The following is a 15,872-nucleotide window of genomic DNA, read 5'->3' on the forward strand; positions in this document are numbered from 1 at the left end:
AGGGCAACAACATTGGTATGCTTTGATGATTGTCTTAACTTGGGTATTTAAACTGTTATGTCATGTTGTTTGTTTCATTTAACATCCATGTGTGTGAATGTGTGTTTTCTGATTTGCCTCTCTATGCATGTATTTGTATGTTTATCCTTCCTTTTTAGTTTGACTTTGAAGTAGCAATGGAGTCAATAAGGTTCTTGTCTGAGGATGCTTTTGAATATCTTGTTGACCTGAACACTGGTCTAGACATGCCTTCAGTACATTCCCAAAGTCAAACATGTTGCTTAACAACATTTGTGAGATTTTTAATGCTGTAATCAAAGAAGCTAGGGATAAGCCTATTTTGACTCAGATAGAGTGGCTTAGGAGGTATATGATGAAAAGAAACCATGACAAATGAAAGTTTTCGAAAAATGGAAGGAAAGGTAGTTCCATATGTGAAGAAGACATTCCAAAGGATAGAATCAGTTGCAAGGCATTGCATTGTGCAAGTTTCTAGGGGTGACAGTTATGAGATTGAGCTTAACTCTAACCTAGTAACAGTTGACCTAAGCAAAGCAACATGCACTTGCTACCATTAGAACCTAACTAGTATCCCTTGTGTCCATGCATATGCGTGCATCATGGACAAAAGGGCAGACCCTGAGGATTACGTGGGCAGTGCTTACCTTGTGTCAACATATATGTTGGCATATAGGTATGAAGTTGCACCTATGCCTGGTTCACACCATTGGGAAAAGGTTAAGCTGAGGCAACCACTACCACCAGTCATCAAAGTACAGCCTGGGAGCCTAATTTTAAGAAGAGGAAGTTGGAGCATGGAGAAATGGGTGGGCAGAACCAACATGTGCAGCAGCCAATCAAAAGGAAGAGCACATGTAAGAACTGTGGCCAGCTTGGACACTATGCTAAGACCTGCCAAAACCTTACTGTTACACCAGTAGCTGTCTCTTCCCCAAAGAAAGAAGGTGGAAGACCAAATTTGAACACTGACTAGGTGAATGACCAGAGAAAGAAGAGAGTAGAAAGAGCTTTAAAAAAGGTAAAAAAAAAAAAAAAGAAAAAAAGATTGATACATGTTGTGTGTGCTTTTTGGAGTTTTGAGAAAAAAAACTAAATGTTGTGTGTGCTTTACAAAGTGCACTTGGTGGTACCCTTGGACCAAAAATATTGGCAGCAAGAGGTTCCCTCAAGAAGAGCATTAGAGGAAGCAACAGCAGCAGAGTCAAGCTTCATCCACAACAGCTATCATTACCTCTGCACCAGCTCCCAGACCACCAAGAACCAAGCTGCAGCCTATTAGACTTAGAAAGTAGATTATGTTGCTCCTATTTTGTATATTAAAAGAAGATGATGGATGGCTGCATTTTTTTGACCTTGTTAAACAATGTTAGATATGAACTGAAGTAATTTGGATGGCCAATGTACTATGCAATAGGCTGTAATGTGTTGGGAAATGTTATGAATTTAATAATATCACTTGTTCAATGCAATTTCAAGATTATACACATATGTGTGTCGCTTTTTATTTTAAAAATGGTTCTTGTTCAAACCAAAAATGTGTACCAAAATAACTTTTTTGTTTCATTCCTTACTACATAGTAATAGTATTACAGTCAACCCAGCCTTCACTCCACCTCCCCCTTAAACCAGTTTATTGTGTACAAGAGAACCTAAAACTAAAAAAACAGAACACATAACAACTACAACAACCATTGATGTCAGAATTGCCATTGCTTCTAATCATCTTGGTCCTGTCACCCCTTAGGGCCTTGAATTTCAGTTTCAAAGTGCCAACCTCATTTAGCAAACATCTTCTTTGTTCAGTCAAGTCATCAACCTCCCTCTTCAATGAGTTAACTTCAGCCTTCATCAGCTTTTTGTCAAGCACAAGTTGGTTGATCACATCTCTCTGCCACTCAGTTCCATCATCAGTGTCAACCCAATCCAAACACTTGCACCCCCTAGTTTCAGTGATAGGGTCATAGAATTTGCAAGCCCTGAATTTCCTCCCTAGGTTCTCCCTGGTCCAAAATGTCAACTTTGCAACAGGAAATCCACAATTTCATTTCTTCTGGTTTGTGGGAGATGAGTTATTCCATGACATCTTCCAACCTGCAAGTACCATAATAAATGTCAATTTAACCAACCACTTCCATTAGACAATCTATTATACACATCCTACTCAACCACACCTAGTCATTATGGTGGTTGGCCTCCATAATGAGGATAACCAGGGGGTGGTCATGTCCCATTTTGTTTCATCCTGTACTCCAAGATACAATCAGCCAAGAAACCAGGGTCATCTGTGCTCCCAACATGTATGGTATACATGTCCTTATTAGGTAACCTCCTAATCATGTTGAACACATCACCATAATCTTTTAAAGTCCTATACTTCCCTTTATAAATATACTGAAATGTGGGGTGTAGGAGGTCAATTGATCCTTCTACTGGATCTTCCATTTCACGAAGTTGATCTTCAAATTCTATTGTTGTATCTAACAAGTTACTTTTGCCTACTTCATATTCAATGTCAATAAGAACACTCAAATACTTAAATCCGAAAACCACCTTATTCTCCTCCATTTCTGCCACAAGAATTCCAACAACAAATAAACATAACAAGCTTACAACATGATCCAATCAATCATAACAGTACATGAATAAACAAATTGTAAACACAATTTCACCAAAGTTAACAAACAATTAATCAAAGTCATTCATAGAAACCCCAATTCATTAGTACCAGGTACCTTAATTGTGGAAATAACACAAATAATTCGTGCTTTGAACAAGAACCCTAATTAACTAATCCCCCAATTTTCCCTAATTACAGTGCAACAAGAACCCTAATTTTTAAAGAAAACTGAGAATACCTGATGCGAATTCAGCTTTTGTCTTTCTTAGGGATGTGTCTGCAATTACAAAGTAGCAAAATCTGTGGGATTTTGGGAGAAATTGAAGTAGAAATGGCTAATTGATTTAGAGGAAGTGTTTTATAGGAAAAAATCAGGGGGGGATCAATTAAAAAGTTAAATATAGTCGTTACTAGCCGTTGGGTGGGGCCCACACAAGAGAATTCCATCAGAAATTTGAAATCGGTGGTAATCTGAGTAGTTATTTAATTTAAGAAGTGGTAAAATAAAAATGAAAATTAAATGGGTGGTTATTTTGAAAATGGAGACATTTTTGGGTGGTATTTTAAAAAATTTCCTTAAAATTAATGTAGTTAGCAAAACTTGACTAACAAAGCTGTAATAATCGGTGAAAGTACATTTTTACCCCCTACTTGCTACCGATAAGACTTTTACGAGGCGTTTGGAATGTGGGAATGAGAGTTTGGGGATTAAAAAGTGAGAATGGGATTCGGAATTAATGGATGGGAATACATGAAAATATGCCAATACCTTGTTTGGATAGTGGGTGGGAATATATAGGGAATAAGTAACAATTTTACAAAAATACCCTTACTAACATTTCTTTTTTCTTCATTTCATTAATGGAAAAAATGTCATTTTGTATCTATTCCCATTCCCATTCATTTATTACCAACCCTCCCTAGGTAATAAAATGGTGGGAATTCACCCCTAAATAATCCTATTCCCAAACCCCTATTTATTCCCATTCCCATCAAACAAACAAGGCTTATTTCTTCAATTGGGATTAAAACTCCCAATCCCGCCCTTAATTCCACATACCAAACACCCCCTTACAGTATTAGGAAAGGCATCCTTTTAAATTGCTCTGTCATTAAGTGCCTCCTCCTCCTCCTCTCTCTCTGAGTTCTCCATTGAAATATTGAAGCGCACTTGACGTTCTTTATTACAAACTATTTATTCCGGGTAAGTTCATTGTTGTTTCATTTAGTACATCATATCAATTTCACAATCTAGGGTTCATCTTTGATCGAATTTAATATTTGTTATAAGTGCAGGGTTCGAAAATCTCAATTCTTGGTTCTAAATACTAAAATTATGAAAAATCATAACCAACGATTTCATAATTGAATCACATATCCCTAAAATTATATGCCTTGTTTGATAGTTAAATCAAATTGACTCCGGTTGGGTGGAGTTCCGCCTCCGACGATCTAGTTAGAACGTGTACGGAGAATGTAAAAAAGTGCGGAAAGTAAAGTGGGATAAAAATTGCACAACCTTTAATGTTAGACCTTTTTTTTAATTTTTTTTTTTGGTAAGTAGTATTAGACCTCTTCTTCCTTCTGCTCTGGCTTAGGCCTTAGGGACGGGCTTGTTGATACATTATCATTCCAATTACCAGTTTATCGCCGTTTAGTATTGATTACGAAAATCGTAGATGTGGTATTAAGCAAGATTGAAAATATATAAAGAAATTCACATGATTATAGATTTATTCTATTATCATGGACCATGGTAATGAGCTGGGGATTTTTCACATATATTACATATGATTTTATTGTCATTACAATAGTTTAGTACGGTCCAGGACAGAGCCGTTTTTGATATTTTGTAGGTCTAGGGCAAAATGATAATTAAAAAAATCATTTATTTATATAATTGTTAAATAGTTATGTAATATTTTAATTCGTAAATAATTTTATATAATTTGTTAAATACTTTCTTCCTTTCATTAATTGCACCATTTGGACATTTTCATTCACACTTTTCTGTGATCTTCTTTTTTTATTTATCAGTTAGAAAAAAATATAATTAAATATCATATTTTTATATTTACTTAAATAAATAACTAGTAATCATCAATAAATAATAACCAATCAATAATCCATAAGTATAAATGACACACTAAAAAAATTCGTGTTGATTCTTGGTGAGATAATGCACCTTTTTTTTTTGTCATTGTCGTATGGAAAATATTTGTGTAAAATAGAAATGCATATACAGATAATTAGTAAAAGGAAAGTCTAATATAATAAAATAATGAAAAAAATAACCACAATAAGTCGAACTTTAGGTGATCTTCCAATATTAAGTCAACTTTAGTGAATTAAAAAATAAGTCTAACATTGATGTCCATATTCCATAAATAATTTAAGTACTCGATTTGACTTGTGACCGGTCAAACAAGTCATCATAATTAACTCTCAATTAAATAAGAATTGACTTAATTATAACAAAATATAGCTTAATATTAATTTTAAATACAAAAAAATATTTTTAATTTTAACTCTAATAAATAATTTTTGAAAAAGATTGGGGTGTCGGGTTTGGTGTGGAGGGCTGGGTGGTCATAGGTTCGTGCCGATTAGGGTGGGTGGGAGTTTTGTGGGTTCGATCGATCGGCTAGGTGGGAGTTCGCCACATAATTGTGGTTTGAGAGTAAGGGTTGGTGTTTGGGTGGGAGTTCACCAAATAAGTGGGGTTCGAGAGTTAGAATTAAGGTTTGGGTGGGTGTTCATTGGATTGGTTGGGACACTAGGGTGTAAAGTCAAAATGTATCTAATAAAAGGAACAGATGGAGTATTAGAGCAACTCCAATGGTAAGTTAATTAGCAAATTAGCTTTTTTGGCCACATAAGATTTTAAAGCTAATTTTTTTGTAGCTAGTTTGTGCCCTGGCTACTAGCTTGTGGTGTTTGCCAGAGAGAAGAAGAAATCTGTCATGCATGCGTTAAAAGATTGCAGTTTAGCCTGAGCAATTTGGAGTAAGTGCAAATATTCTATGATTTTGTCTCACTCTCTTTGTAGTATGGGTGACTCGTGGGAGCATTGTTTTGGTAATTTTGGAGAGGATATTATGAGTTTAATTACCATGTGTTGGGCTATGTGGGGCGCAAGGAACAAATGGATGATTGAGGGTGAAAAAGCCGAATGTTGAGCAAATTGTTGTTTATGCTTTGAAGATTAAAGGTGGGAAAGTTGAATAACATGGGGAATGGAGTGGTGGAAAGTTGAATAACATTGTTTGTATGACTCCAGTTCCTTTCATCTGATTATAAAGGATATTCTAGATTTTTTTTTCTTCTAATTTTACTACTGATTCATGGTTTTTTGTAAAGCGAGGGGGTAATAATATAACACACAAATTGACTTACTTTCAACCATGGGAGTTTGCTCAATGGGTGTGGAGTGATGTAATCCCTTCTCGCATTTTGGAAATTTCTTCGGTTGATCTAGATGGGTTTTTTTTCAAAAAAAAAAAAAAAAAAAAAAGTATTAACGTTGTCACTTCCAAAGTTATTCACTAATAATTTTCTGTTTTACACAGATCACTAACCAATTCATACAATTAACTTACTCATACAATTTTACACTTGCTAGTTTGCAACTGTATTTATAATAAAATGTAGGTGACCATCTATACAATTGCATAGTTCACACTTCATATGAAACAATTAATTTGCCATAATGGCCACGACAAAAGAGTCATACTAACCATATTTTTTTTTGAGGAAAACTCATTCTAACCACATTTTTTTTTTGAGGAAAACTCATTCTAACCACATTTAAGACATGATAACTTGTAATTGACTTATGTTATCATACTTTCTTTTCGTTTGTTGTAAACTCAGTTTAATTAATGTAATTTCAGCCATTTTTAAAATAAAAAAAAAAATAAAAAAAACTTGCAAATAAATTATACAAGCTTGAGGGGTCTCTGGGATTAGAGGCGCAACAGGACAGGTCAATTCCGATAGCTCAGTATAGGGGCCCTGATACGAGGTATTGGTACTATACAAAATCTGGGTTCTACACGGTAAAATCAGGTTATTGGCTAGCGCGTTCTTTAGACTGCTCAACTATAGGACACCATATACTTAACAACTGCTGGAAAGTAATATGGCGAATGAGTATTCCTCCCAAAGTCCAGCACTTTCTGTGGGGTGCTTGCAAGGAAAATCTAGCTGTAGGTGCAAGGCTTCAACAGAAGCATATCTTTCAGGTGGCTAAGTGCAGGTTGTGTAATAATGCGGAGGAATCTTCTATTCATGCGCTGTTTCAATGCACAAAGGTGAAAGAAATATGGGAATGCAGCAATTTTAGATTGCTCTTGCAAGACGCCCCTGTGGATTATTTCGCTTCTAGGTGGAACTGGATTGGGGAACGTGTAAGCAAAGAGGAGCTAGCAAAGGTTGCCTCCTGTGTTGGGCTGCGTGGAGATGTAGAAACATGGCAATGTTTGAAGACTCTTGCCCAAATGTCGTGATGCTAGCAGCAAACTTTAGCAAATGGGCTGAAGATCACCACGAGTACAGGCAAAAAATTGCAGATTACAAATGCGGCGAAGCCCCCTCCATCAGTGGCGAAGTGGGTCTGCCCTCCCCCTAGAATGCTCAAAATTAATGTGGATGCTCACAATGCTGGCGGGGGTAGTGCTGGGTTAGGGGCGGTTATTAGGGATGTGAGTGGATCTGTTATACTAACAGCCACAAAAAAAAAAAAAAAAAACAATGGCATCTGAAGTTGTGAACTTGGAGGCACAGGCGATCAGGTTTGGTATGAACGTGGCGCTGAGATTTACTACAAGTGCTTATGGGTTGAATCAGATTCCCTGTCGGTTGTTAATTCAGTGGAGGCAAATAATGTTGGTATTACTCCTTTCTGCTTGGTCATTGCTGACATTGTAAAGCTTAGAGCCTTATTTGATGTTTGTGTTTTCTCTCATATTAAAAGAACGGGAACACGGTTGCCCACTTAGTTGCTAGAGGGGATACGGGTAGTGCTTCGGAATTGATCCGAAGACTCTTTCCCACAAAGTGTTGTAGCGTTGGCAAATTTGGATCTCGTTTAATATATTGGATCTATTTTTCCTCAAAAAAATAAATAAATTATACAAGCTTTGGTGTGTAAAGATAGTATTTGAGAAATGAAAGTGTAAAGATAAGCTAATACTCCGTACTTTTTAAAACAGTTTACTATGAACCCATAAAAGGTTTGCCCTGCCCCTTAATTGGACGATCGTATAACGACTCTACCCATTTATTTATTAGACGGATATAACCCATTAATAACTGTGGCGGGTCATGGGTCATGGCTTTTAATAGGGATCCAAGGCGTCCAACCCATTGAATTGCTCTATTGAAGCGCATTCAACGTTCTCCATTGAAGCGCAGTTGCCGTTCTCCGTTGAATCTAGTTCTTGTATCCTCCATTGAAGCAGCTTCTGAGGCAAGTTGTTTGTATTTGTTATCATCACATCAAATATCCCTAAAATTATGAATCAAATATCCCTAAAATTATGAGATAATTGAATCAAATTTGGCTGCTAATGTATTGCACAACACTTTAATGTTGAGGTAAGTTGTTTGTATTTGTTGTCATCACATCAACTATCCCTAAAATTATGAATCAAATATCCCTAAAATTATGAGATAATTGAATCAAATTTGGCTGCTAATGTATTGCACAACACTTTAATGTTGAGGTAAGTTGTTTGTATTTGTTGTCATCACATCAAATATCCCTAAAATTATGAGATAATTGAATCAAATTTGGCTGCTAATGTATTGCACAACACTTTAATGTTAGGATTCAACTATGAAATCAGAGCTCTTTTCCCTGGGCCCAGGGCTGCCGCCCCTCCTGCCCTTCCTCAGGGACGGGCCTGCATGAGGATTATGAACAGAGCTCCTTAAGCATTTAGAATCCATATGATATCGTGATGTTTGTCACAGGGTGGTGGTAGGTGGCTGGGTAGGAGGGTGGTAAGAGAAGGTATAGGCATAATGATCATGAATGTCCTACTTGCGATTTGCGAGATAGATCGACTTGGAAGTGAGGAAGGGTGATAATTGGGAATGAACTTGGCCAACAAAGATCGAACCTTTGAGGCTTGAATATAGAATGTTTGGCATACATCCATACAGATACACTTTTTAGGAAATATCATAATAGCTTTAGAGTTATAGTAATCTAGTACTCTCCCCTTCCCAAAAATCGGTGAACTTGCTGTTAGATAATTCTTATATTGAAAACACAACCCCTACAATGAATGTGTGAGTTGTGGTCAATCTCGGATATTGATCTTTCTTAGGATATTTGGTACAACCAGATGGAGGTTCTGTTTATGAGGATGTTATGTTCCTTGGTTTGATACTGTCTATGAACCTTTGAAGGTTACTTCCATTTTCCCATTAAATACTTTGTGCATTTTCTTTGACTATTTTATAACTAACTAGTGATGTGGCATCAAGCTTTAATTACTACCTTTACTACATTTTGTCATTTACAAAGCAACAAAAAGTAAACTAATCAGACACCAACGACTACAGCTCTAAGGGGTTGGTGTTGCAGGCTGCTGTTGTGGGTGGAGAGTGTTCCCCTGCCCCTGTTGCTGCTGCTGCCTTTGTTTCTATCCCCTGCTGTAAGTATGGAGTAGTGGTGGCGTGGGTTGGCTCATTACAGATGATAGATGGGGGTTGGAGAATATAGATGTAATCCAATATAGATCCAGCTTCTGATATCCAGACTGTCTCGTACATGTGTTTATCAACATGTGCATGCCTTTTAGCAATTTGGAGTATGTTGAAATTTATGCTTGATCTAATCATGGAATATGACTTGCTGAAAATGTTTCTTGCTTAAACAAACGGAACAGGAAATTCAGAAGTTTGTTATGGTCTAACTTTGTATGCTCTTGTGAAAATTAGTGTTGCCACAGGGAATGTGTTTTGGAGGACCGAATTAGTGCTTTGCCAGATGATATTCTAATATCAATTATATCTCACCTAAAGCTGAGGGAAGCGGCAAGAACAAGTGTCTTATCTCACAGATGGAGATTTATGTGGACACTCACCAACGGCGCATTGGACTTTGTTGAATTTGTACCAATATGTGATGCAGTGCGTACTCGTGGATGGGAGAACTTACTTGAAACTGCAAGGAGCAGGTTTGTAGAATGGGTGAATTTGGTCTTGTGCCTACATAAGGCTCCGACAATAGATGAATTTAAAGTTTGCTTAAATTTTGAAATTGGAAGTTCAGATGTTGTAGATAGCTGGATCAAGTTTGCATTAGAAAAGCATGCTAAAAGGCTTATATTGGATCTAGGCTATGGATGTTTCAACACTCATCCGAAGTATGCTTTAAGAGCACAGTTATTTAGCAATTGTAATCTTAGTTGCTTGACTACTCTTCATTTGAAAAGCATTGTGGTGACTGGAGAAGTTCTTGGGTATATGTTATCCTGTTTCCCGTTGCTTCAAGTTTTGCACCTCCATGGGTTATTATCATTAGTAGAGCTGAAAATTGCTGGCCCATCACCTAGTCTTAGGTGTCTGGTGATAAAGGATTGTTGGTTTATGCGGTACCTTGAAGTTCATGCTGTCAATCTTAAGTCCTTCGGTTATTGTGGTCCTAATATACTTAAATATTTTAAGGAAGTTCCTTGTCTAGTCGAAGCAGATGTTGATGAAGTTTTCTTGGTCAAGAATATTTGCCAATTTTCAAGTTGTTTTTCTCTGTTAGAGTCACTATCTCTACACCTACCTCCACAACGATTGAAATGGGTTAGTAGGATAAAATTATTCATTGTCTTTGTGCCTTTTTAATTTTTTCTTTTCACAATAGAATATTAATTGTCACTAACTATTATCTTGTTTATCCTTTCCCTTTCTCATTCTTGTTTATTTTGGGGTTGGTCCATGGTGTCCTAAACTCTACAGATGCATGAATATTTCCCCAAGCTTCCCAAGTTTAATAAACTTAGATGGTTGAAATTTAGCACAGCATTAGATAATGTTGATGGTTGCCTTAGCCAGTGCACAAAGCTATTGAAGGCATCTCCATCACTGCAGAGATTTGTGCTAAAGGTACGTTTATTATGCTTTTTAAGAATTTTCAAAATAGCAATAGACACCTCTTTAAGATTGTATGAAGTAAAATCTCACCCAATGCATGCATGATAATTTTATGTGAAGATTCACACTGTTTATGTTTATACTAAATTTCTAGCAAAATTCAAATGGATGTGTGCCATTGTTTGCTGACAAATTAGAGTTAGGTGAACTTGACAATATTCCTAGTTGGTCTTGAAGTCTTTTTAGAATTTTTATTTCATAGATTGGTTTATCATCTTGTTTCTCATGATATAAAAAGTTTTGGATAATGAGTCATTTGAAAATTAGCCTATCTACATGGACACGGGTACAAGACTCATATGAGCATCGGTTCGTGTATGGATCCAAGTGTTCAATACACCAGCTTTTAAATATTAGGGTGCGGGGACAACATTCTAAATTTAGACACGGGTAGGAAGATATGACATTATTATACTTTTAATATGTGTGTGTGTGTATATATATATATATATTTTTTTGTGTAATTCATACATACATATGTTTGTCTTTGTGTTATATTAACAGAATTTTTTTTTTTAAAAAAGAATAAATCGTAGGAGTTTTAGGATACCACTATACCAGGCCCAATTAGTTATTGACAGAGATGCATGTGATGAAAAAAATAAAATAAAGTAAAATGGAACTCTGATTGCTGGTTGCTAGTGAAAGAGAGGAGGGGGAAAAGGAACAAAGAAAGGTATTAGGAGGAGAAAGAAAAGAACAAAGAAAAAAAAAGAGCAGCTTGCCACATACTTGCCATCACTAGAAAAGAAAGGTTGCATACTACAGTTACCGGCTGAAGCAACAGCCAGCCATGCCATTCAACTCACCTTAGCCCCACGAGTTTAAGCCCCATTATTTCACATCCTTTTATGATTAATTTTCCAGTTTAGATCTAATTTTATTTATATCTCTTCTACTATAGACATACTTGAGAGCAAACTGGCGTATACGGAATTTTAGACCGTATTTTGTATCCAGAACTGTGTAAGGTTTTATTGACTTGGTTACGGCATCCAAAATGATGTGCCTGAGTACACATACTCTCTTTACTGATCCATATTTTTAATAAAATAACAAATGATAACTAAAGAATAACTTATCACTTAAAACTATGTGACATGATAAGTGTCAAAATTAGTACAGGATGGAGCCTCTAATCAATTATCTCTCCTATCCAACCCCCCCCCCCCTTACAACCCAAAAAAGTGACTCACTAGCATTTGTTATAAAGTGTGGACTATAGGAGTGTAATACTAGAAGTAAGAAGTCTAGAACCATTACGAAAAAGAATTTCTTCCGGATGCATATTAATATTTGATTTTACAGAATTGCTTTGATCATCAACAAGCAAAATATTAGAAACCAAATCAACAGGCATCATATGTACATGAAAGACCAAATCAATAGGCATCAGCAAAACATTTTGCTCAGTATTTCATAGTTAATGTAAACCTCTATTCTTGAAACCACCCCCTTTGTCACAGAAACTGTATCTCCTCCAAGGGGATATTCTACAATAGTGACTACCTTCTTGCCCATGAAAAGGGCAGCATCTTAATTATAATTAGTTTGCAGTAATTTCGAGGGAAAATATAAGTCTTTACCATGCTTTTTTTTAAAGAAATTTCTAGATACTATCATAATTCTATTGACAGCCAGGAAATACTAATTTTAAATGTCACCGGCCTAGTATATCCTTCACCAACAAGTATAGTCAACCATACAAATGGATTGCAAAAGTTAACCCAAAAAAAAAAAATCAAAAAAGAAAGGTGATTTACACATTTTATTTCAAATTCCTTGGACTATTATTCAAAAAATTCCACAAATTCTTACATTATGAAGTTTATAGTCCTTCTGTGTGATTTGTGCAACCATTAACTACAAGGCTCAAGCAATCAATGCAGAATGAATTCTCATCAGATTATCTCCTATCTTTAAATAATTTGTTTGCATCACTAAAGAATTAAAGATGGAGAGAAATCAACTTGCTCACAATTACAGAGTAAGGACATTTAAGAGTGAGTGTGACCCTCAATTTACAGAGTAAGGCTTTTTTTTTGTTTTTTTGTTTTTTTTTTTTTGAAATAAACTTACAGAGTAAGGCTATTTGTGCAAAAAATTGATTTATTGAATGCATGATTTGAGTTTCTGACCCTGTGCTTTATCATTGTACTTATAAGCCCCCTTAAGGTGACAACACTTGACCGTGGAACCATTAAAGTGCAATGGTGATGCTAAGCTACCCTATTACCCATTACCATGGACTATTGCATCTTTCTCCATTAAAATCAAGGATGAAGACTGATAGGCAGCAGTGAACAGCAATAAAGATAGTACCGTAATTGAGATCATTTTCAATACCTCTAGAAGCACATGAACTTAAGTGGATGCGTGCCTTCACCTCTCAAAAATCTCATGAAAAATCTCATGAACTACCTTCATATAAAACATAGCCTATTTATCTTTCATCCCCATTCCATCCCACACTTAATAATAGGTGGTCTAACCCTGAGTTATCTCTTTAGAGCTTAACTTGCTTATTATTAAGTTCCCGTCTCAGATAAATAGTTGGTTTTAGTTTTGAATTTACTATCCTTATAAATCGCCATAGAGTAATTTTATTTAATATCCTTCGTCATCGTTGTCGTCGTTGCATATGTGTGTGGTTGAATGTGTAGTTCGGGAGAGATGTTATGCTTAGTATTCCATTGCAGATGAGTATAGAATAAAGTGCGTTGGCCTTGTATAATGGCATGGAGTATCTCTTTCAACCTTCTATCAAATGATGTGGGGGAAGCTGTGTAAAGCTGTTTTGCATAGCTTTAGCTTGCAAATTAGTTGCTTCAAGCTTTTTGGATCCACTTTCTTGTTATCATGTGTTGACTGAACTATGCTTTGCTTCTATGGAATAATCAATCAATAACTATATACTAAAAGACACACCAGCAATGACACGTGTCATTTTCTGGTGTGTCCAAAAAAAAAAAAAAAAAACAAAAACTATTGGGGAAACAAATCTAATATATAAATAGAAGATTAAAATGATTTAATGTATCCTTGCACTATATATATTGATACCATAAGCTAAAGTTAAAAAAATGAAAATCAAATTCTTAACATAATTTGTGACATACATAGTGCTATATACTACTCTTACCATTTTTACAACAAGGATTATCTTTTTTAAAAATATTTGTGTATTTAATTATGTTTGAAAAGCTTGCTAGGAAAGATATGAATTTTTTTCTAAGCCAATTGATTATTGAGAAGAAAAATAAATACCGCGTAAGAGGGAATGGATTAATAGTGTGTAAACAGTAAATCTATTTACGAATTAGATACATAGTTGTAAGATATTCATTTGGTTAAAAGAAGAAATGATATAAATTAGTTAGTGACATATATATAAATATACATATATGTGTATTTTAAATTATCTATTTTGCTAATAATAGACTCTTTCATAATTAATTCATTTTACAAAGTAGTAATTTAAATAGATTTTTTTTTTTTTTTTATAATTAAATATGATGTTAATAATTATAGAGTAGTTATTGAAAATTACCGATATGATAATGACATAAGTTAATTTTGGGAAGATGTTGAAATTGTTGTCATGTATGTTAACTGTAGTGTTCTATATTGCTGCAGAAGGGAATATTACTGGATTGTAGTTAAGTCTGTTTTGCCATCTTACTAATCTCTAGTTTTGTGATGCAGTTAAAGGTGTTCGGGAAAATAAATAGTGACATTAAGATTCGAAGAAGAAAGACCATTTACCAACACAAGCAACTGAAGGTGATAGAATTTATCGGCTTTCGTGGGTGTGCGAAATATGCTAAACTGGTTCAACGTCTACTTGCTAAGCTTCCATCATTGGAAAAGGTAGTTGTTGATCCTCAACCTGTATTACCAGTTCATAAAGGTTATGGAGAGTGGGATTTGGAGAAGACTATTGCTACTGCTCAACTGCTGCACAAATAATTTTCTCCAGCCGCAAAATTAGTCATATCTAGGAGTAGACCTGTCGATTTGAGTCAACAGGTTGGGTTCGGGTTAGATTTCGGGCCGGATTCGTGTTTCTCTGAGTGATTTCGGGTTATTGGGTTGGGTGACAGCTCTGACTTGGAGTGATTGAATCAAGCAAATATCCTATGAAACTGATGTGCTATTCAGAGACATCATAATTGAGGTTGCTGTAAGAACTACAGAGAAGAATTTTTGTTAAGATAGGTGCTGCACATGAAGAGTGACTTTTCCCAGCCCTTCTTAGAGGGTAGGGGTTTAGTTACACGGATGCCTGAGCACTGTTACTATTTTTTTGCAGGGAAAGCACATCTATTTTGTTTTATTGTGGCATTGATGGTCTATATTATTAACGCTTATTTTGTAGTAAATTTCTTTTAATTGGCCAAAAAAAGAGAAATTCCAAGCTGATGCAAAGATAATTGTGGAACGTTTATCGTTTTTTTTTTTTTTTTTTTTTGAAACAAGTGGAACATTTATCTTGTGGCATAGTTGTAAATAAAAACGATTTTTAGCATTTAAAAAATTAATAATGTGGTGTAATGTACAGGAGGCACTAATAAAGGTCTACAAACGGCGTTAACTTTGTAAAGTGACGATTTTGGCTTATAGACATAAACTCAAGTTTTCTCCAAAATCAGAGTGGTTGGTTAATGGTGATGGTGTACGAAAAGATTGACCACAAATGGGTGTATAATTACTTAGTTTTTCTTTTACATAAATTGTTATAAGTTCAATATTTCATACATAACTTCTACACTGTATAAACTACATGTAATTCAATGACTACAAACACTAAGATTTGACTACATGAACCACATAATTCAAAAGTTTCAACGTTTTCAACTCCAAATCAACGCTTTCAAACCTAGCTCGAGCCTCTAACCACATGATCGCAAATTCACAATAGTGATTTACAACCACGTCAATCGAAAAACAAACAACACCAAACCTTGAATTTAAGTGAAATACTAGTATTTCACAGTGCTCGAGCCTCTAACCACATGATCGCAAATTCACAATAGTGATTACAACCACATCAATCGAAGAACAAACAACACCA

At 35.4% G+C, this 15,872-nt stretch overlaps 1 protein-coding gene across 1 annotated transcript; it reads left to right on the forward strand.

The window, feature by feature from the left end:
* The first annotated feature begins 8,009 nt into the window (after window positions 1-8,009).
* Window positions 8,010-15,267, forward strand: LOC110697846. Its single transcript, XM_021875247.1, has 4 exons — window positions 8,010-8,108; window positions 9,590-10,447; window positions 10,604-10,750; window positions 14,504-15,267. The coding sequence occupies exons 2-4, from the start codon at window positions 9,722-9,724 to the stop codon at window positions 14,765-14,767; spliced, it is 1,137 nt and encodes a 378-aa protein (XP_021730939.1). The 5' UTR covers window positions 8,010-8,108; window positions 9,590-9,721; the 3' UTR covers window positions 14,768-15,267.
* Window positions 15,268-15,872: the final 605 nt, after the last annotated feature.

Source organism: Chenopodium quinoa, unplaced genomic scaffold (assembly GCF_001683475.1).
Source record: "Chenopodium quinoa cultivar QQ74 unplaced genomic scaffold, ASM168347v1, whole genome shotgun sequence".
Lineage (NCBI taxonomy): Eukaryota > Viridiplantae > Streptophyta > Magnoliopsida > Caryophyllales > Amaranthaceae > Chenopodium > Chenopodium quinoa.

What these genes read in the sequence shown, in the direction of transcription:
- LOC110697846 (XM_021875247.1), top strand. Translation starts at nt 9,722, where the DNA reads ATGTGGACACTCACCAACGGCGCATTGGACTTTGTTGAATTTGTACCA. An exon ending in CTCCACAACGATTGAAATGG is followed by an intron (nt 10,448 to 10,603) that starts GTTAGTAGGATA and finishes TAAACTCTACAG; the next exon opens with ATGCATGAATATTTCCCCAA. An exon ending in TGCAGAGATTTGTGCTAAAG is followed by an intron (nt 10,751 to 14,503) that starts GTACGTTTATTA and finishes TTTGTGATGCAG; the next exon opens with TTAAAGGTGTTCGGGAAAAT.